Genomic DNA, 22605 nt, shown 5'->3' with positions numbered 1-22605 from the left:
CCTCCCTGACAGATACACAGTATCTATCCCAACCTGACAGACACACAGTATCACTCCCTTCGCTGACAGACACACAGTATCCATCCATCCCTCCCTGACAGACAAACAGTATCTCTCCCTTTGCTGACAGACACACAGTATCTCTCCCTCCCTGACAGACACATAGTTGCTCCCTCCCTAACAGACACACAGTATCCATGACTCGCTAACACACACAGTATCCATCCCTCGCTGACACACACAGTATCCATCCCTCGCTGACACACACAGTATCCATCCTTCGCTGACAGACACACAGTATCCATCCATTCCTGACAGACACACAGTATCTCTCCCTCTCTGACAGACACACAGTATCTCTACCTCCCTGACATACACACAGTATCTCTCCCTCCCTGACAGACACAGAGTATCTCTCCCTCCCTGACAGACACACAGTATCCATCCCTCGCTGACAGACACAGTATCCATCCCTCGCTGACAGACACACAGTATATATCCCACGCTGACAGACAGACACACACACACAGTATCCATTCCACCCTGACAGACACACAGTATAGCTCCCTCCCTGACAGACACACAGTATACATCCCTCCCTGACAGATACACAGTATCTATCCCACCCTGACAGACACACAGTATCTCTCCCTTCGCTGACAGACACACAGTATCTCTCCCTCCCTGACAGACACACAGCATCTCTCCCTCCCTGACAGACACACAGCATCTCTCCCTCCCTAACAGACACACAGTATCCATGACTCGCTGACACACACAGTATCCATCTCGCGCTGACAGACACACAGTATCCATCCATTATTATTTATAAAATATTTTATTTATAAAATATTTTACCAGGAAAGATACATTGAGATTTCTCTCGTTTTCAAGTATGTCCTGGGTGACAGACACACAATATCCATCCCTCGCTGACAGACACAGTATCCATCCCTCGCTAACAGACACACAGTATCCATCCCTCGCTGACAGACACACAGTATATATCCCTCCCTGACAGACACACTGTATCCATCCCTCCCTGACAGACACACAGTATCCATCCCTCCCTGTCAGAAACACAGTATCCATCCCACCCTGACAGACAGACAGTATTTATCCCTGACAGACATACAGTATCCATCATTCCCTGACAGACTTACAGTATACCTACTTCCCTGACAGACACACACACACACACACACACACACACAGTATATATCCCTCCCTGACAGACACACAGTATCTATCCCCTCTGGCAGACACACAGAATTCATCTCTCCCTGACAAACAGACATTACCCATCCCACCCTGACAGACACACAGTATCTATCCATCCCTCCCTGATCGACACACAGTATCTATCCATCCCTCCCTGACAGACACACGGTATCTATCTATTTCTCCCTGACAGACATACACACACAGTATTGCACCCTTCCTGACAGACACACAGTATCCTACCCTAACAGACATACAGTATCCATCCCTCCCTGACAGAAACACAGTTTCTTTCCCTCGCTAGCAGACATAAAGTGTATACTAGCATTGCATCGTCTCTATTATGAAATGTTAATTGTAACAGACATTTACTGAATCCTCAGAAGAAAACTGTTTAAAGGGAACGGTCACTTCTCTAGAATTTCACCACTGAGTAAAACATTGAAATGTGTTTATAATTTGTGGCAAAGCCAAAGCAAACATTGCAAACGAGAGAGGAGAAATGGAAACATTGGGAGTTATGTTTAAAATTGTTGCATTTGCTTTAATGTTTTGTGCACATGCACCAATTTCCATTATAAAATTGTTATTCTATCTTTATACATGCGTGAGTTTCTTTTACATGTTATATAATTCATCAAAATATTGTCTTTCCACCACATTTTATCCCCCCTTCGCATTTGTTGCAGGTTCTCCCTGACTATTCTCCTATTGATTACATTCACAAAATAAGACAAATGAGTGATATATCCAGGAAATAACATGCTTATTGCATTCTTAATTTGAAGTATTTATTATATTATTCCTAAAACACAAAGGAAGCTCCTTACTTGTTTCAGGAAAATAACCACTCCAACAGTTGTGAAAAAAAATGTCTAAAAAAGGTTCATATTCATATACATGTCTATACATCAATAAGGCCACTAATTATATTTGATTAAAATGACAAAATAGAAGTGAAGGACATAACTGTCAGGAAAGGGACAAAAAGAAAAAATGTCGCACAGATGGAGGAAAAGATTGGCACAAATTGAAAATGAGACAAACGTTTGGCGTTAAGACTGTTGGACCACATTTTATACATTACTCCAATTGCTTCATTTCTCCCCTTCCCTGTCTGCTCTCTCTATGCTCACAGCCAGGAGCAAAGGACAGAGTTTATAACAATGATTGACAGGGAGCTAAGATGGAGGCACATAGGTGCAAGATAAGAAGTGTGGATTTCTACAATTTATTTTCATTTTCACCTCACAATACTTAAATATAAGGATAAGCAAACATAATATATAAAAAATATTCGTAAGTGACAGTTTCCCTTTAACATATTGCAGGGCCGCCCAAAACATTGTACTGCCTGGGTCCAAGGATGAAATGCTGCCCCCCCGCACCAAAAGCACGTCAACTTCCAATATGTTATGAAGTGTGTGTATTGTATGCAGTGTGTCTTGTGAATGCATTGTGTGTGGTGGACGCAGTGTATGTGTGGCATTAATGATGTCTGTCTTTGTGCCGTGAATGAAGTGTGTATTGCATGCAGTGTGTGTTGACATTGTCTGTGTGTGTGGAAGTGGATGCAGTGTGTATAGTGCATGCAGTGTTTGTGTGGTGGATGGAGTGTCTTTGTAGCGGATGTAGTGTCTGTGTAGTATCAATATTTTGTGTGGCCACCATTATTTTCCAGCACTGCCTTAACCCTCATGGGCATGGAGTTCACCAGAGCTTTACAGGTTGCCAATGGAGTCCTCTTCCACTCCTTCATGACGACATCATGGAGCTGGTGGATGTTAGAGACCTTGCGCTCCCCCACCTTCCATTTGAGGATGCCCCACAGATGCTCAATAGGGTTTAGGTCTGGAGACATGCTTGGCCAGTCCATCACCTTTACCTTCAGCTTCTTTAGCAAGGCAGTGGTCGTCTTGGAGGTGTGTTTGTCATCATTATCATGTTGGAAAACTGCCCTGCGGCCCAGTTTCCGAAGGGAGGGGATCATGCTCTGCTTCAGTATGTCACAGTACATGTTGGCATTCATGGTTTCCTCAAAGAACTGTAGGTCTCCAGTGCCGGCAGCACTCATGCAGGCCCAGACCATGACACTCCCACCACAATGCTTGACTGTAGGCAAGACACACTTGTCTTTGTACTCCTCACCTGGTTTCCCCCACACACGCTTGACACCATCTGAACCAAATACAGTTATCTTGGTCTCACCAGACCACAGGACATGGTTCCAGTGATCCATGTCCTTAGTCAGCTTATCTCCAGCAAACTGTTTGCGGGCTTTTTTGTGCATCATCTTTAGAACAGGCTTCCATCTGGGATGACAGCCATGCAGACCAATTTGATGCAGTGCGCGGCGTATGGTCTGAGCACTGACAGCCTGACCCCCCACCCCTTTAATCTCTGCAGCAATGCTGGCAGCACTCATACGTCTATTTCCCAAAGACAACCTCTGGATATGACGCTGAGCACTTGCACTCAACTTCTTTGGTCGACCATGGCGAGGCTTATACTTAGTGGAACCTGTCCTGTGAAACCCCTGTATGGTCTTGCCCACCGTGCTGTAGCTCAGTTTCAGGGTCTTGGCAATCTTCTTATAGCCTAGGCCATCTTTATGTAGAGCAACAATTCTTGTATTTCAGATCCTCAAAGAGTTCTTTGCCATGAGGTGCCATGTTGAACTTCCAGTGACCAGTATGAGAGAGTGTGAGAGTGATAACACCATATTTAACACACCTGCTCCCCATTCACACCTGAGACCTTGTAACACGAACGAGTCACATGACACCGGGGAGGGAAAATGGAACTTTGACTCCCATCCACCTGAGCCACCATTGGACCCCAGGGAAAGTCACCCTCCTGCACATAAAAGGTAGGAAACAGGAGGGTGACTAAAATATTTTGTGTGTTTGTTTGTGTGTATGTGTCTTTGTATGTATGTCTTGTGTGTGTGTGTGTGTGTCTTTGTATGTATGTCTTGTGTGTCTGTATGTATGTGTCTGTATGTGTGTGTGTGTATCTGTCTGTATGTATGTATGTATGTGTTGTGTGTGTATGTGTCTTTGTATGTATGTGTATTTGTATGTATGTGTGTCTTGTGTCTGTCTGTCTGTGTGTCTGTCTGTTTGTATGTATGTGTCTTGTGTTTGTGTATGTGTGCATGTCTGATTGTGTGTGTGTGCCTGTCTGTTTGTATGTATGTGGCTTTGTATGTGTGTATGTGTGTCCTGTGTATGTGTCTGTATGTATGTGTGCCTGTCTGTTATAGTGGGCTATAGTAAGTAATAGTAAGTGGGCTACCTAGCTCAGCCTTCCTACTGGGCATTGCTATAAGTAAGGTTAAAAAATAGAAAAAGGGGAAAAAAAGGTGGGGAGGGGAATTGAGGAGGGAGAGGAGGGGAGCTGACGCACAGATGAGAAATCATATTATGCGCAAACAGAGAAGTCGTCTGAATATCACCGAAAGAGGAGACCTTTGTTTGTTCCTTACGAAAATCGAACCAGATATCAAATATTTAGTCTCGCAGCATCAACCTCAAGGATCTCATTAATCACTAGTAATGGTAATTTCAATTTACTTTATTGTTTTCTCATTAAACTTTATAAAGTTAAAAACATTATAAACATGCATAAAGTAGAAATAAAAAGATAAATGTACGTACATTTATTTATTTTTTTTAAAACACCCTCCTTTCTGAAAAATATTCTGCACTTGCGCGAAAACTGGTGGGCGGTAAGGACATTTTTCCATCAAGAAAGATGCATTAGTGGGCGGTAGGTAGAAAAAGGTTGACTACCACTGGTTTAGACATTAATGGCTGTGTGTTGAGTTATTTTGAGGGGACATTACATTTACAGGCTGTCCACTTACTCCTTTACATTGTAGCAGAGTGTAATTTCTTCAGTGTTGTCACATGAAAATATATAATAAAATATTTACAAAAATGTGAGGGGTGTACTCACTTTTGTGAGATACTGTATATGGCCAGTGTGCTCGCATTTTCACTTTTATGCTCATGGTCTACATGATCACGTCTTATGATTATGTACTCACATTTTGCACTTTATATGGTCTATTTGTCCATATTTTGTACTCTAGGCACATGGTTGCAGCTTGATTCTGCGCGTATGATGGATGTGACTAGTTGAATTGTGAGCTAATTCTCTCCTGATAAAGGCATGTTGTTGAGATTAAGTACTTTATTTGCACCAGTTTGTGTTAATCGTACGGTAGCTTGGTACACTTTACTTGCACGAGGTATGGTGGTTTCTATGGGATTTTTATTTGGACTGGGGGCTACAGGTTATATTGTTGAATTTGTATAAGAATGGTGGCACTATATGTATTCTTAGGTGGTCAAAAAAGAAGAAGGGATTGTATTTCTTAGGTACTAGATATACTACGGCGTTAGGTAAGGACTGCTAGACTTTACACAATAGAGTACAATTTTCTAAATACGGTATATAATATATATATATATATATATACACGGTACATACATATATATTTATATAGTGTAATCACTACTGTATTTCTGATCAAAGACCAACTGTGTTTCACTGTACAGTAATACTAAAGTGGAATCTGGTAAAATACGAAACGGTGACAGTTGAAGAATTTTACTACATATTAAGAATCAAACCCTTCGGGAAGAATAGCCTACCCTTGGTCCTGTACTAATTAAATAATTCAAATACAGCAATATGAAGAACACAATCTAAAGCAAATGCAACAGGATAAAAGATCAGAGGAGAGAAGGATGGGAAACAGAATACACCTTCGGACGGACATTGAAAACAAAGCCACTGATTCCCATACAGAGTAGCTATTGGTCAGTAAAATTACGGCCACATGGGATATAAAAGAGTTTCTGTACTAGTAGGACACAAGCCATTAGATGGCATGTGTTAGTACACAAGACACCAGCAGGTGGCGGTACTGTTTTCAGTCATGACAAACAAGACATTTACAATTTGGAAACAATTAGTAACACAGATTGCAATCAAATATCCAGTCTTTAGTGTAATAAGACACTTATAACTACATAATAGCACACCACGATTGGTATTTCCAACTGTAAACAGCTTTTGCCTGATTGTCTTCTACCACCATCTCGAACCAGTGATATCTGTTTGATTCGTTGGGTCAGTTCGTAGTGGACAGGGCGAGGACTGTTTCCTTTGCTGGGTGTCTCGGTCAATGTAAAGCCAATTTTTAACCTCAGCCTTGAGGGTTTACAGTAGTTTAATTAAGGATTTTAGGCCTAAGACCCCAGCCTATAGAAGTACAAGAACAGGGTGTTCTTGACTGGATCAAGACACTAAACTGGGAATTATCAGGAATTTTAAGTTTTAGGCCATAATAGCCAAATTTGACAAATTCTCAAACTCTGGCTCAGCTGTATTGCTTTATAATTTGAAATTTTCCGATAAAGCCTGATGGATTCCTAGAATTCCCTATGTTCCTGGGGATGTATATAATGTTCATTGTTAATAAGTGGGCCATGGACACTCCAATCCAGTAACAATACTTTACTTATAAGGAGAAGATAGGGCAGACGGCACTGATGTGAAAATAAGAACAAATCGAGTGAGAAAGAAGAAGATTGGCATGATGGGAGAAGAGGCACCTGACAGAAGGTGGTTGATTTTGTGGTAGAAAGGGATGGGTGTGGAAGTTAGAAAAAGAGGGTATAAAGAAAATACTGAAATAGAATGTTTAGAGATTTAGAAGGGGAAATTAAATTGTGTCTTGTATGAATGGTAAAGACAGTTTGCATCAGGAAGGGAAGGTGTGCTAAAATGAAAAGAGGGTGGAACGTACGCAAATAGAACAGGGGAACTTTTATAAGAAAGGGTATTATGGTATGAGAGAAAGAAAAAAAAAGCTATTACGCAGCAAGAAAAGAAGGAAAACAAACGTTGGGAACGTTCACAGAGTGAGCAGTGAAACAGAGAACGGATAACGTTAACTGTGATGTAACTGGTATAAAAACGTTTGGTTCTATTACTTGATTTCTGAAGAAAATGTGACACTGGTTCAAAAATGCTCACCATCAATTTCCTAGTTAAACAAATGAACCACTTCACTACCTAAAATTGAGTATATATATATATATATATATATATATATATATATATATACACACACACATATATATATATATATATATATATATATATATATATATATGTTTTATTTTCATGTATTTTGCAGAATTTAGTTCATGGAGCCTCACTTACTCTCTTCTCTCTTTCATACTCTAGTTATGATTACCAGCCTGCAGAGGGACACATTTCACTGTCAGATGCTACAAGTTACCCATATAACTTTGCTAAAGATATTATACATTTGCTAAAAATATAATTTCACCCCCTGCTTTCAAACAGTAAATGATATTTTAATGGGTCATATCATTCCTACAATCAGGAAGAGGGGAGGAGTGAAGGAGTGGTATACTCTACCATTTCACTATTAGCATTACCTTAGCATTCCAGAGATTTATAAAGATTGCTATAGCGGTTTTAAATAACTAAAAACCAGTAAATACTAAAGAGTATGTTCAGTTAATATAAAATAGGATGTATATTAACTAGGCAGCCACTCCTATTAAATAAGCAGATATGTATAAAACACAAAAACATGAAAAGGTGGGCACTAATAATTTATAATAAGGATTAAAATTATACGTTTCAAGGGACATTATAGACATACAGATCACTTAAAGGACCACTCTAGTGCCAGGAAAGCATACTCGTTTTCCTGGCACTAGAGTGCCCTGAGGGTGCCCCCACCCTCAGGGACCCCCTCCCGCCCGGCTCTGGAAAGGGGAAAAGTGTTAAAACGTACCTTTTTCCAGCGCTGGGCGGGGAGCTCTCCTCCTCCTCTCCGCCTCCGTTCCTCCCCGTCGGCTGAATGTGCACGCGCGGCAAGAGCTGCGCGCGCATTCAGCCGGTTGCATAGGAAAGCATTCATAATGCTTTCCTATGGACGCTGGCGTGCTCTCACTGTGATTTTCACAGTGAGAATCACGCAAGCGCCTCTAGCGGCTGTCAGTGAGACAGCCACTAGAGGAAAAAGGGGAAGGCTTAACTAATTGATAAACATAGCAGTTTCTCTGAAACTGCTATGTTTATAAAAAAATTAGTTAACCCTAGCTGGACCTGGCACCCATACCACTTCATTAAGCTGAAGTGGTCTGGGTGCCTAGAGTGGTCCTTTAAGCTTATTGAAGTGATCTGGGTGCAGTGTCTCAGGTCCCTTAACCCTGCAAATGTAATTATTGCAGTTTTTAATAAACTGCAATAATTACTGTTGAGGGTTACCTTCACCTCTAGTGGCTGTTTATAGACAGCCACTAGAGTGACATCCAGTGTCACCCAAGGGGGGCACTATAGGGAGCTATAGTCCCAAGAAAACAATTGTTTTTCTGGCACTGTAGTTTGCCTTTAAATTGTAGGGCTCACGACTATCCTAACAGTCCTAATTTTGGGGTCCTATTTTGCTCACCATCAATTTCCTAGTTAAATAAATGAACCACTTCACTACCTAAAATTGAGTATATATATATATATCTATATGTATGTTTTATTTTCATGTATTTTGCAGAATTTAGTTCATGGAGCCTCACTTACTCTCTTCTCTCTTTCATACTCTAGTTATGATTACCAGCCTGCAGAGGGACACATTTCACTGTCAGATGCTACAAGTTACCCATATAACTTTGCTAAAGATATACATTTGCTAAAAATATAATTTCACCCCCTGCTTTCAAACAGTACATGATATTTTAATGGGTCATATCATTCCTACAATCAGGAAGAGGGGAGGAGTGAAGGAGTGGTATACTCTACCATTTCACTATTAGCATTACCTTAGCATTCCAGAGATTTATAAAGATTGCTATAGCGGTTTTAAATAACTAAAAACCAGTAATACTAAAGAGTATGTTCAGTTAATATAAAATAGGATGTATATTAACTAGGCAGCCACTCCTATTAAATAAGCAGATATGTATAAAACACAAAAACATGAAAAGGTGGGCACTAATAATTTATATTAAGGATTCAAATTATACGTTTCAAGGGACATTATAGACATACAGATCACTTAAGCTTATTGAAGTGATCTGGGTGCAGTGTCTCAGGTCCCTTAACCCTGCAAATGTAATTATTGCAGTTTTTAATAAACTGCAATAATTACTGTTGAGGGTTACCTTCACCTCTAGTGGCTGTTTATAGACAGTCACTAGAGTGACATCCAGTGTCACCCAAGGGGGGCACTATAGGGAGCTATAGTCCCAAGAAAACAATTGTTTTTCTGGCACTATAGTTTGCCTTTAAATTGTAGGGCTCACAACTATCCTAACAGTCCTAATTTTGGGGTCCTATTTTGCTGATCCAATTTAATCTCCTGTTGTCTCACATCTGGGGACACTAGAGGACTGTCCCCAGGCAGCACAGTGCTCTCTGCACAATACTGTAGTGGGGCCAGTTGTCAGCCTTGTGTGCTTGACACCAGGCTCACATGCCTCTTCAATAGGCGAGTATGCCCATTTCCTGAGCATACCTACCCATTATGGGTGTCACCAGTGACATAAGTTGTGTCACAGGCGAGGCCCACTTAAAGGTCTGTCCAATGCATGAGATACCTTTATTTTAGAATTATATAATTCAACTGTATTTACTGTATATGGGCTTTATGCTCAAATGCAGACATTCTTTATACATTCTGTTACCATTTTTAGTAAGCTATACTGCTATTAATGCCTCCACGGTCCTTATAAATACCTTGCTGATTTTTATTTATCGATTACTGTCCCACTACTGCAGGTGCAATAAACAGCACTTTTGTGTTTATACTAACATTTCAGTCCCTATGTGAAATATTACATGATAAAGGACATGTATACTGTATAAAGCTTTTCACTTCCCAAATAGCTTGATAAAGGCAGATCAAATAATAAAAAATAAACTGACAGCAATAAACACACACAATTATTGTGGTATGATAGGCTTATAAGCTAGCTATGTATCACTTGCTTCAAATAAATGTAATACTAATAATATTTTTTTAATCAAAAATTGCTCCATAGCTAGAGGGTTAAGGTATGTTTAATAATAATAATTGAAACCATACAAAGATACTTAAAACAACTATATTTAGCTATAAATCCTACTTAAAGGACCACTATAGGCACCCAGACCACTTCAGCTAAATTAAGTGGTCTGGGTCCAGGTCCAACTAGGGTTAACCCTGCAGCTGTAAACATAGCAGTTTCAGAGAAACTGCTATGTTTAAATTTTTTTTTTTTTGTAAATCTTTCTTTTATTGAAACAATGTGATTTGCAATACAGCATTTCAACAAGAATAAAAGGAATTGGTGCATATGATACAATAGGAAACGTATTCGGTAGCTAAATTCCTGGTGTTCTGTCTCATTTCTGTAATATATTAAACATGCTAATCAAGCTAGGAACAATTTGCTATGCTATATAACAATGTGTATTTAGGTAGAGTGGCTACAACATGCTAGACACAGATACAAGTTAGTGTGGGTGTATGAGCTAGTAGTAGTATGCGTGTGGTGTTTACAGACTGCTGATCCAAAATGTGTTATATTCACGTATTAGAGCCACTGAGAATAATCCTCAGACTTTTCGTGAGGCTATGTGGGCTATTGACATCGGGCTGAAAAGTGCTAAACATTTGTGGCTGTGTGTAGGCAGGCTAGCTAAACATAAAGTCATGCAGGCAGTAGAAACAGGATACCACTGGTTACAGGCCCAGGCGCATCAAATTGCGAGACCTGTTGGGTCAAAAATTATAGGCAACGGACCGAACAAAGCTGAGCTAGAATGTCCTCAGAAAAAAAATAAATAAAAATAAAAATAAAAATGTCTCTTATCTGGCAAGTCCCTTCGCTCGGTGTCTTCAGTGAGGTACCAGAAGCTCTGGGTGAGGTTTCAGGCGCCCAGTCATCCGATCCCCAGCAGTGGCAGGGGCGATACATGTGTATGGGAGTCCCATTGATTATCTGCCGTGGTGTGCCGTTTCATGGCTTTCTTCCTGTTCCGGATCTGCAGATGGGTAAGTGTCGTTGTTCGATCGTCCCCGGTGTTCATGCTGGTCAGGTCTGTCCCCTGCTGTGGTTGCATGGGGGGTTGTAGGGGACCGCGGTCATGACGGGCGTCATTCCGCTTGCTTGGCTGTTGCAGAGAGACTGAGCCTCGGGGTGTTTTCAGCTTGGGAGAGTGAGCAGTTTGACGGATTGTTAGCTGCAGATAGTGGTCATCAGGTACAACCGGAGAGCAACGGGTGCGGGGGACTATCCTCCAGCCCCAGGATGTTGTGGTAGCCGACACCTTCTGGCCACGGACTCGGTACCTGAGTGCGGCCCGGTCCCGGCCCCTTAAGGGGCAGGTAGAGAATCGCGGTGACATCCGCCGCCTGCGGCGTGCGTTCTTCTCCCTGTGTGGTCGATGTCTCGAGGCCAGGCCTCTGTTGGCTATCAGCCCGGGCGGGCGGTCACTGGTGCGATGAGGCGTTATGCGGAGTGTGTTGCCCGGAGGGGAATCACCCGCTTCCCGCTCTGCACACCGGCTGGGTTGGTCGGCAGTGGCACGGGTCTGCAGTTTGTCCCAAAATGCCTGGAATAAAGCGTCCAGTCTGGCTTCAAGAGTGTCTGGGGACAGCTCACATGCCTGTGTGGGAGTGTGCCGTGACTGTGGTATGGCCTCCGCCATTTTGTGAGGTTAGAGTGCCTCGTGTCGCTCGCTGTGTTCAGACAGATGGGGTGATGATTAATGCCACAGTCTGTTCCCCCAGTGGGGACCGGGATAACCCCCACCGGTCCAGAGGGGGGAAGGGGGGGGGTAGCAGCCCTGTAGAGACGCTTGGTGTGTCTGGCGTCGGGTTGAGCGGCCGTCTCTCCCCGGCTCCAACTTTAGTAGGCCGCACTCGGCGTTTCGTTTTCCCGGCCCCGGCGGGTTTCAGAGGGGTGTCCTTCGGTTCCGTGGTGCATTCCCAGCATGGGCAGCACAACCCGGTGAGTCTGCGGTCCGTGTAGCCGTTGATTTTGACCCAAATTCGGCCCGTCAGGCGGGAGCTCGTGTTGCCCACGTCTGTATTGCTTAGCGGTCAGGCTCCGCCCCCTGCTATGTTTAAATTAGGGTTAATCCAGCTTCTAGTGGCTCTCTCATTGACAGCCGCTAGAGGCACTTCCGCGCTTCTCACTGTGATTTTCACAGTGAGAAGACGCTGCCGTCCATCGGAAAGCATTGAGAAATGCTTTCCTATAGACTGATTGAATGCGCGCGCGGCTCTTGCCGCTTTCGGCGCATGATGTTGGAAGAGGGAGGAGAGTCCCCAGCGCTGAGGGAGCCCAGCGCTGGAGAAAGGTAAAAGTTTAACCACCTAACCCCTCTTGAGCCCGGCGGGAGGGGGGCCATGAGGGTGGGGGGCACCCAAATACCCTATAGAGCCAGGAAAACAAGTTTATTTTCCTGGCACTATAGTGGTCCTTTAAAGGGACACTATAGTCACCAGAACAACTACAGCTTATTGTATTTGTTCTGGTGAGTATTATCATTCCCTTCAGGCTTTTTGCAGTAAGCACTGTCTTTTCAGAGAAAAGGCAGTGTTTACATTACAGCCTAGTGATAACTCCACTGGCCACTCCTCAGATGGCTACTAGAGGTGTTTCCTGGTGCAGTGCTGTACACTGTGCAGCACTGCCATTCAGTGTCTCCATCCTCTGCATGGAGACCCTAAACTTTCCTCATAGAGATGCATTGATTCAATGCATCTCTATGATGAGATGCTGATTTTCCAGAGCTGTGTTTGACTTGTGCTGGCTCTTCCCCCAGATCTGCCTCCTTGACAGTCTCAGCCAATCCTATGGGGAAGCATTGTGATTGGTTCAGACCACCAATTACAATATTGTCAACAGAGCAGGCAGATCAGGGGCAGATGCAGCAGCTGCAGACATAAAAACAAGTAAGATTTCACTATATTTAGGGAGGCAAGGGGGGGAGGCTAGATGGTGGTTTTAACACTATATGGTCAGGAAAACATGTTTGTGTTTCTAACCCTAAAGCGTTCCTTTACTGCTATAGATCACCCAATCACAGCACAGAAATGTTTATTTTTAAATTAATATCATATTTCACTTACACTTACCTTAAGAAGAGTTATTTTTGCCACACTGACAGTCTGCACAAACTAGCAATAACCATCCTTGAATTGGGTTGAGAGACTGTTCAATCAACGAGTACTAAGAACAGTTCTGCACCTCTAGGTTTTTTACATACTAGACTTAAAGGTGCAATGTTAAAATAACAATAAATAAAGCAGTATAAAGTGACTGTAAAACCATATTTAGCCGGGACACAGATACCCAACAATTAGTAATTTGTTATACCACAAATCCCATGATACCTTGCACCTATTTACTAACCCTAAAGTTTGCTAACTTCACATGGAGACCTGTTTTTACAACATGTGATGGAAATTAATTTTAATAGTCCCATTCATTGGTTTCTTTAGAGTTTGGTTAATTAGAAACATAGAAACATAGAAACATAGACTGTGACGGCAGATAAGAACCATTCGGCCCATCTAGTCTGCCCAATTTTCTAAATACTTTCATTAGTCCCTGGCATTATCTTATAGTTAGGATAGCCTTATGCCTATCCCACGCATGCTTAAACTCCTTTACTGTGTTAACCTCTACCACTTCAGCTGGAAGGCTATTCCATGCATCCACTACCCTCTCAGTAAAGTAATACTTCCTGATATTATTTTTAAACCTTTGTCCCTCTAATTTAAGACTATGTCCTCTTGTTGTGGTAGTTTTTCTTCTTTTAAATATAGTCTCCTCCTTTACTGTGTTGATTCCCTTTATGTATTTAAATGTTTCTATCATATCCCCCCTGTCTCGTCTTTCCTCCATGCTATACATGTTAAGATCCTTTAACCTTTCCTGGTAAGTTTTATCCTGCAATCCATGAACCAGTTTAGTAGCCCTTCTTTGCAGGTGGGCAGTTCTAAGTTTTAAAGGAGAATGTATTTCAATCCTATTCTGTATAATAAATCTCACCTTTCCAACTCCTGTCTGAACAATCTTCATGCCCGTCTCGGATTCCAAATCTGACTGCAAGGCTTCTGAAAGCAAAAAGAGAGACATTTAGAGAAGAATGGTTTAAGCACTATGCTCTCAGAAAAGTTAAAATACTTCCTTGAGAATGTTTATCCATTCAGTAATTTCTCCTGTGGGATTTTTGGTAGTCTGTCAAAATTTCACCTCTGGGGACCATAAAAATAACATCTCTGATATGTGCCATTTGTGAGTGTAGTCTCTTCTATGGGATCCTGGTGTCTTTTTCACATAAAAAGAGTATATTTGACATGCATTGTGGGTAACGGAAGCATGTGGTCTCTGAAGTCATACATGGATGGAAACTGACAAACATTATTCTAGAACACATTGAATGTATCAAAATGGACAATAGACTGTGTTTTCATATAAAGGCATGGAGATCTAGCAATCCTTCTGAGTAATCTATTTATCCAGGTAATAACAAGGTCTCATAGAGTAAGTTCTAGGTCAGTGAGTCACTAAAAACAAGTGGTTAACTAAATGTTCGACTACTGAAAAAGCAGCCTCATCTAGATGACCTCTTATTGGTGTATGTTTGGCCAGTGATAGGCACCATACAACAGTCCCAGATGATCCAGCCACCAGAAACCCTGTCTCTGCAAAAAGAGACTCAGGATCTACACACTGGGTAAGGTTCATCAAACATTGACCTAAGGTCCTAATCCAGGTATAGGCAACCTTTGGAACTTTCTAAATGTTGTGGACTACATCTCCCATAATGCTCTTACAGCCATAGGGGAGTCGTTGTCCACAACATCTGGAGTGCCGAAGGTTGCCTACTCCTGCCCTACATTCATAGATCCTGCATATTACTGACCAAGGTACTGGGCACGCAATCGAAAGATTCCACACATTCAGGATTATTTACTAAACTGGGAATCGTTGAGAATTGATAAGGGAATTTACCATTTTTAAACCAAAACTGCTGGATGTTTCCAATTTAGCTATTTTGACCAAAAATTTGAAATTCATGGGTGAATCCACCACAAATCCATCGTGACAAATCCCGACCTACAGGCACAAGGTTCTACGTCTGTGGCTATTAATTTAACTATCACTTGTCCAAAATCCCTGTTTTAATTTAAAAAAAAAAGACCAGTAGTGACCCAGGTCTTGGACACATAGCATGTTCATACAGATGGACAGCGTATGAAAAGTGCCACCCAGTATAGTTCTTTGCCATTCCTCCTTGTTTACTGCGGAGATTTCCTTGCTGCATCCTATGAAATGTATATACAGCAGGACAGCTCTTTTCATACACTGCCAATCAAAACAGAGGATTTGGTAACTCCATATATAAGCTATCTGGCAAATATACTGCTAGGCTCCTGTCATAATGATAATTTTATTTATGTCTAATTCCGGTGTGTAAGGGTCTCTTTTTGCAAAGCCCTAATGTTAAGTAATTAGCTACGTACCTGCGCGGTTTGTGACATCCGACAGCGATAGATTTTGGTGGTTCTGTTTAATTTGGAAGGTGAGGGCAGGTCCAACAACACTACGCAGAGGGGGGAAAAACAAGACTGACTTACAATTTTATATCAACGGAATAGAAAACAAACAGCAAACAAACGGCAAAAGTGATCTCATCTCCATTTAGTCAGGGACATTAATATAATTCAGAATTGCAGGGCATATGTAAAAGCATTATTTTTCCAGCATATTCTAAACTTCAACTGAGATGTTTGAAGAAATTGTTTTGACCATCAATATGTAAATGTAAAAAACCTTAGGGGCTTATTCACGAAATATTCGCTAAACATCAAATTGCAGTCAAATTAGCTAATTTGGATAAAAAAAAAATCAAATTTTGTCTAAAATATGATAGTTCCAATTTAGCAAATTTGGCATTTGGTAACTAAACACCTTGGTGTTTGCTCACTGAGTTTACTGCAATAAGTAGCCACCTTAATTGTATAGCAGACACCACAAGAGTTATTGCTTCAAATAACATTCATTGCAAACAGGTGTATAAACTGGGACCGGACTGGATTGCAACATTTAGGCAAAAATAGCAATAGTTGGGGGATTTTAAACCGTGGATATCTGAAGACATTTTCAATACACTTGTTCACCTTTCAGTATGGCCATGACATTAAAAAACATGGAAGCATGCAAAATATCATCAGTGGGTACTAAGATTTAACCCCTTAAGGACCAAACTTCTGGAATAAAAGGGAATCATGACATGTCAGACATGTCATGTGTCCTTAAGGGGTTAAAGAACTGGACTCATATTTTTTCCAAAGCCTCATTTAACATCTAAGGAGGAATAACCATGGTTATATGACATATACACTCCCCCCGCAGCTTCCACATTTACAAAAGGAAGAAATCAGGCCTCGTTCAGCACAACACAAGCTCTCTGTATGATTAGAAAGGGGAATTCTATGCATATGATGTGTAACATTGGATGCTGTGCGATATCTTTATTTCTTAAATCTGAAATGATCCGTGGGTGGTAAGTCAGGACTCAATAAGCGTTGAAGTAACATTTCAGATCAAACATTTCATTAATACAAAGAAAAGAAATTACCAGAATTTTCTTTTTCCAGAAGTGACTGTTAAACTTTTAATTTAACATAATTTAGTGCCCCTGTTCTAACACATCAGCCATTTTTTCTGTACATTCTAATTTCTATATTTTTCCTATAAATTAAAGCCAGCACAAATATGAAATGGTCATTAAACTTGCAGTCTGTAATATTGTATTTTCTCATCATCATGTAAATTCTAAATATCATTTTTTTCCTTCATATTCTAAGCTTTCCATAGAAAACATTTGACTTAATACAGTGGCCCCACACATTATACCCTGCACAAAACATAGGATCTGGATTCTGACCATTCTACTAATTTGAAACATGCGCGACCACCTATGCAAGGTGCCATTTTATAACATGGCCTAACTATGATAGCCTGTGTTCCTCTTTAAACTTGCAAGGCCTTTTCCGTGGGAAAGATACACAGAGTGATGTTAAATTACAGACACTTCATTATAATCAAACGTTTATATGATTATTTTGACCAAAAAACTTTGAGTGCAATGTACTATTCTAACCTAAATGTTGACATGAATCCATAAAGGGTTAACATATCCATGTTGAGAATGGGTTTCCGCAGGGTGACTGATTTTTGGTAAACTGGCAACTGACTAAAATATCTGCGTTCGAAAAGAAATCACTGTACAGAGTATTATTGGCAATATTTTTCCAGTCTCCCTCAGAATATACATAATAATAAGATAAGCAAGTGGGTGATGAAGGTAATATGTACGAACATCTAAGCAATACGATAAGATGGATTTTATTAGTGTTTTTGAAATTTGCGTATGGCTTGACAGGTAACCTAAGAGGTTAATTTTAAAGAGAAGTGGTTTAGAAGTTGAAAATAATAGGAGTTCAGGCTTGCAAGTTTTACTTTAATAGTGACAGATCTGTCAGGCAGGTTATACAAAATAAAACACTTTAACCCCTTAACCCCTTAAGGACACATGACGTGTCTGACATGTCATGATTCCCTTTTATTCCAGAAGTTTGGTCCTTAAGGGGTTAAGGGGTTTAAGGACCAAACTTCTGGAATAAAAGGGAATCATGACATGTCACACATGTCATGTGTCCTTAAGGGGTTAAACAGCGGTAATGACTTGTAGGGGGGTCCTAACTTATTTCATACCTACCCACATGGTCTTTGTTGAAAAAGCAATATCACAATGTTGTCATGGAAACTGCCTTTGGTTTAGCACAATCTATTTGATTATTGTAGCCTAGCTTTTAGCATAATCTGTGGGAATTGGTTAGCAATTACTGAAGTATTGCAAATTTAGGCCATTGAAATCAAATTCTCCAAAATCAGCTATTTTGGGGCTTCGCTATTTGTGTGAAATTCCTTAGTTAATGCTCCACACTTTTTGGTTTAATCAATGAACCTTACTTTGATTGGAAAGATTGATAGGATACTTCCCAAAGATCATTCATCCCAGCCAATATCCCAAATACCATGTCACCGTGCATGCGCAAATAGCTGCTCCCAGCCTAACTGGCAGTGCCCATACAGAAACTGGCAGAGTTACAAGGGTTTGGGACAAGACTGTCTATGAATTTTACCCTGTCATTCTTGTGATTTAGTAAATACATGTTTGAGCATGTGTTATTTAAAGTGACATTGCCAACTGAAACGTGTTTTCAATGTAAATGCTGAATATATCAATTTATACTTTGTTAACAAACTACAATATTTTTTTATATATACTCTACATACTCTAACCTTCGAGGGTACAGGAATTGCTTTGAGAGGTTTTGGGCTATAATTAGACTTCTAGTCTATGATATCTTCCGTGCTATAATCCTGTAAATACACCATTTAATTTGACTCATAATTTTTAAGTGACACTGTAACTGCTTAATCTAATTATAGTGTCTGAAGTCCCCAGGAACCATCCTTCCATCTAGTGTTAAACGGTTTTAATGTTTTAATGCTAAACAAGAGTCCCCAACAACCCACTGATTCTCCGCTGCTTAGGCTGAGGAAGCATTAGTCCGAGCAGCAGTAGGCAGCTGTGATAGGCTAAAAGTGGTCAGCTGACACTCTCAGCCAATCACAGTGTCCATTGCTGGTATGAATTGGTATGGCTAAAAGGAAGTGTGTAATCTCTGCCTTAGCCATATCTCCAGTGGGAGGACGGGCTTTGGGAAGCCAGGGACTCTTGTCTAGTGTTAAACTGCTAGAAAATAGTTTAACACTGAATGGAGGGATGATGCTAGGAGACTCCAGATACTATAACCAATTCAATGAGATGAAGTAGTTATCATGCCTGTAATGTCCCTTTAAGTGTCCTCTAACTCTATAAACATTAGCAGTGGCATAAAAAAATCCTCCACCACGATAAGTTCTGTAAAGGTGCCATGTAATGAAAAATGTAGTATGATTTCATCTGCCTTGAGGTCACTTTCTTTCTGAATGTCCCTTCTATTAACCATGTAGACCAGACAAGACACGGGGACTTCCCTGATGCAATGGGAATTTGATTAAATGTATCACAATCTCTTTATGTAAGCTATACCTCAAACACAGACCACTAGTACGCAGTTCTACATCTGGTCTAATCTAAGGTTTGGAACGCATGCTTAGTATTTAAGCACTGCTGTAAATATCGAGATAGAATTCTAGATGCTTGGATCTGGTCCAATACAGTTCCAGATCTTAGATGTCTGCGTATAGTTTGCAATATCTGGATGTTTGTAGAAGAAGATATTTGTATCCAGTTCCAGATATTTTAAAATCATCTTCTATATAGATCCTGATCTAGATCTCTGGATACAATACTAGATATCGATACTATACCTTGGGTATTGGTAATCCATCATAGATATCTGGATACATTTCTATATTTGGATTGAATTCTAGGTAGTTTGGTATGAATATATTTGTATGTAGTCCTAGATATGTGGAAATAGCCAGTTCTAGACATTTTAATCTAGTTCTAGGTATAAAATCATCCTAGATTTCTATATAGAGTTAAGGATATTGGAACACCTTTATAAGTAATTTGGAAAACAAATATTTCTTGCAATTCTTAAGTAACATGGCACATTGAAGAACAGCTGGAAATGTTAACATTTAGTTATTTAGAATAAAATGCTTGCTACGTGGTTTTTTTTTTGTGTGTAGAGATTTTATCTGTTATTTTGGCCACTAGTTTGTGATGTGATTCTATGTTGGATTTCCAGATATATCTACCTTGGGACGCTTGTGATCCTCACCTGATGTTGATGAAGTTGGTAGTGGACAGATGGACACGGTGTGCCAGGGTTTTCAGCAGACGAAACCCATTATTCGGGCTCAGGGGCCTAAAGAAAAAGGTAGAGGTGTGGAGGTCAACCCAGGGTACTGGCCCTTCTCATTATACTAGTTAGTGGCTCTTACACTTTCCTGTGTGTTGGCTGATGACTGACTTTGGCACCCCAGATGGTTGTGAACTACATTTCCCATGATGCTCAGTACACCTGAGCACTGGATCATCATAACAAATAGAGTTTGCAAAGGTCAAAATTGTCTAGATTCATAATCACTGCAATAAATGCTGTTATAGTCTGGAAGAATTTCTAAGTCTCTTGAATATATAAAGAGGGAGTTCTTTATTGTTCTTTAAATATTAAACTTAAATACATTTAGCACAATATACTAAGATTTAGCACGTTTAGCTTATACATAGAGGAAAATTGGAGCTTACAATTATAGAATATGGAGCTTGTCATTGTTGAATACATGGAACTCATTATGTAATGGAAAATTCTCATTAGAAGATAAATGGAACTTCACATAATATACATGAAGCTCCTCATTATAAAACCTCTGGAGTTCCTCATTATAATATATCAGGAGTTCTTCAATATAATATACTTGGAGATCCTCATTATAATGTATCTGGATATCCTCATTATAATATACACAGAGATCTCGATTATAATATACCTGGAGATTGATCCTCATTATAATATACATGGGGACCCTTATTATAATATACCTGAAATCATTATTCTGAAATACATAGATATTCTCATTATTATAGACCTGGGATCCTCATTATAATATACATGGAGATTGTCAGTATAAAATACTTGGAGATCCTCATTACAATGTATCTGGGGATCCTCAATATAATATACATGGGGATCCTTATTATAATATACACAGAGCTCTTGACTATAATATACCTGGAGATGCTCACTACAAGATATCTGGAGATTCTTATTATAAAATATAATATAACTGTGAATCCTTATTATACTATACCTGTAGATTATAATAATATACCTGGGAATACACTTATAATATACCTGTAGATCCTTATTTGTCAGGATAGCTACTCTCTTACCCGGGCCCCTTGGCTTTCTCTGTAATGCTGCTCGCTCGCCTGCCGCGGATTTTTATGGGCGATCAAATTCCGCTCTGAATGGCGAATTTGCAGGACCGAATTTGGGTCCAAATGCCAAATTCGCCAGATTGAATATGTCTCATAATTATGGCATTCCACAACAGAAAAACGCAAAAACGGTTTTCTATCACCCACAGATCATACGAAGTTAAGTACTGCCTATATATAGTTAACTCTCCCACTCCATGTTGCCCTGTTGTGGTTCCAATAGCCCAAGACTGCATTCCTTGTGTCCTTTTTCTGGTATCTGATATTTTCTGTTTATAAGTTTCTCTTGATCTCTGTGCTCCTTTGACCTTGACTAGTTTATCCATATCTCTTCTGTCCTAGACTTCGGCATCCTCTCTGACACTGTCTACCGTTATTCCACCCACTGTAAGGACCTGTACGCAGAAAGTCTATTTGTTGTTACTTGGGTCTGTACATTTAGGTTCCTCCACGTTCCAGATATTATTACAATATACCCGTTGATCATTATTATAATATACCTTGAGATCTTCGGTCAATTTATAGAAATTGATCCACATTATAATATATCTGACATCCATCAATCTAAGTTATTTTATGGCGTTGTCTGTATTTTGTGTAGCGGAATGAAAAAGAGTGGACATTACAGTCAGAGTTGGGTGTGATACAAATTACTAATGGATTTAGACATCCCTTCTAGAAAGATGTAATGTCCCTCAAGACCCAAATGGATGGTGCAATAAAGCTTTCCATAGATCTGCTTTATACGAAAAATTAGGGGATTCCTTGCGTGTACCATTCAAGGTTCATGATGCTGAGGGCATAATGCTGAGTAATGAGAGGCTGTTTGAGTAAGAACAATGACTGCTTACTAATAGCCTTCATCACTCGTGGTTCACCCAGGAGTCTAGGTGTACTTCTCAGACAGGTCTCCACTACATACTGAGAACAGGGGCTCAATTTCTTCCTGTGTGTAAACACAATTAAACAACAAACCAAATGCAGCTGAGCAAAGGTCAGCTCTAAAGCAGATTGGTTTCTTAAAACCTGATCATAGTCGAACAGCAACTAAATTACTGCTACATTTCAGACAGCATTTGGCTTATTTATGTGTCTGGTACATTGGCAAACTCAAAGAATTGCAGCTACTGCGGATCTTGTTCATACTGTCTAGGAAGTAAATAAAGGCGTTATTGTCCCTTCAAAGATGATCAGTCCCTTAGGAAAACCTTACTGAACCTTACTGAATAGAGAACAGTCTATATATTCTTTTAACACTGGGGGTGTTCAACCTTAGACTTTATTTCCAAGAATATGCTACCT

At 40.3% G+C, this 22605-nt stretch overlaps 1 protein-coding gene across 3 annotated transcripts in view; it reads right to left on the bottom strand.

Moving 5' to 3' along the window:
* PTPRN (protein tyrosine phosphatase receptor type N) overlaps nucleotides 1-22605 on the bottom strand; it is an 88482-nt gene that overhangs the window by 22818 nt on the left and 43059 nt on the right. For 2 of the 3 annotated variants that reach the window (XM_063429319.1, XM_063429318.1), the window contains exons 10-12: nucleotides 20141-20227; nucleotides 15797-15876; nucleotides 14319-14383 (exon numbers count right to left, since the gene is read on the bottom strand). In XM_063429319.1, the coding sequence (XP_063285389.1) occupies nucleotides 14319-14383; nucleotides 15797-15876; nucleotides 20141-20227 (232 nt within the window). The remainder of the gene's footprint in view (nucleotides 1-14318; nucleotides 14384-15796; nucleotides 15877-20140; nucleotides 20228-22605) is intronic. The other variant, XM_063429320.1, reaches the window with a different exon arrangement.

Source organism: Pelobates fuscus, chromosome 8 (genome assembly GCF_036172605.1).
Source record: "Pelobates fuscus isolate aPelFus1 chromosome 8, aPelFus1.pri, whole genome shotgun sequence".
Lineage (NCBI taxonomy): Eukaryota > Metazoa > Chordata > Amphibia > Anura > Pelobatidae > Pelobates > Pelobates fuscus.
The sequence above is the reverse complement of the archived record's forward strand: the minus strand, read 5'-3'. Positions and strand labels throughout refer to the sequence as shown.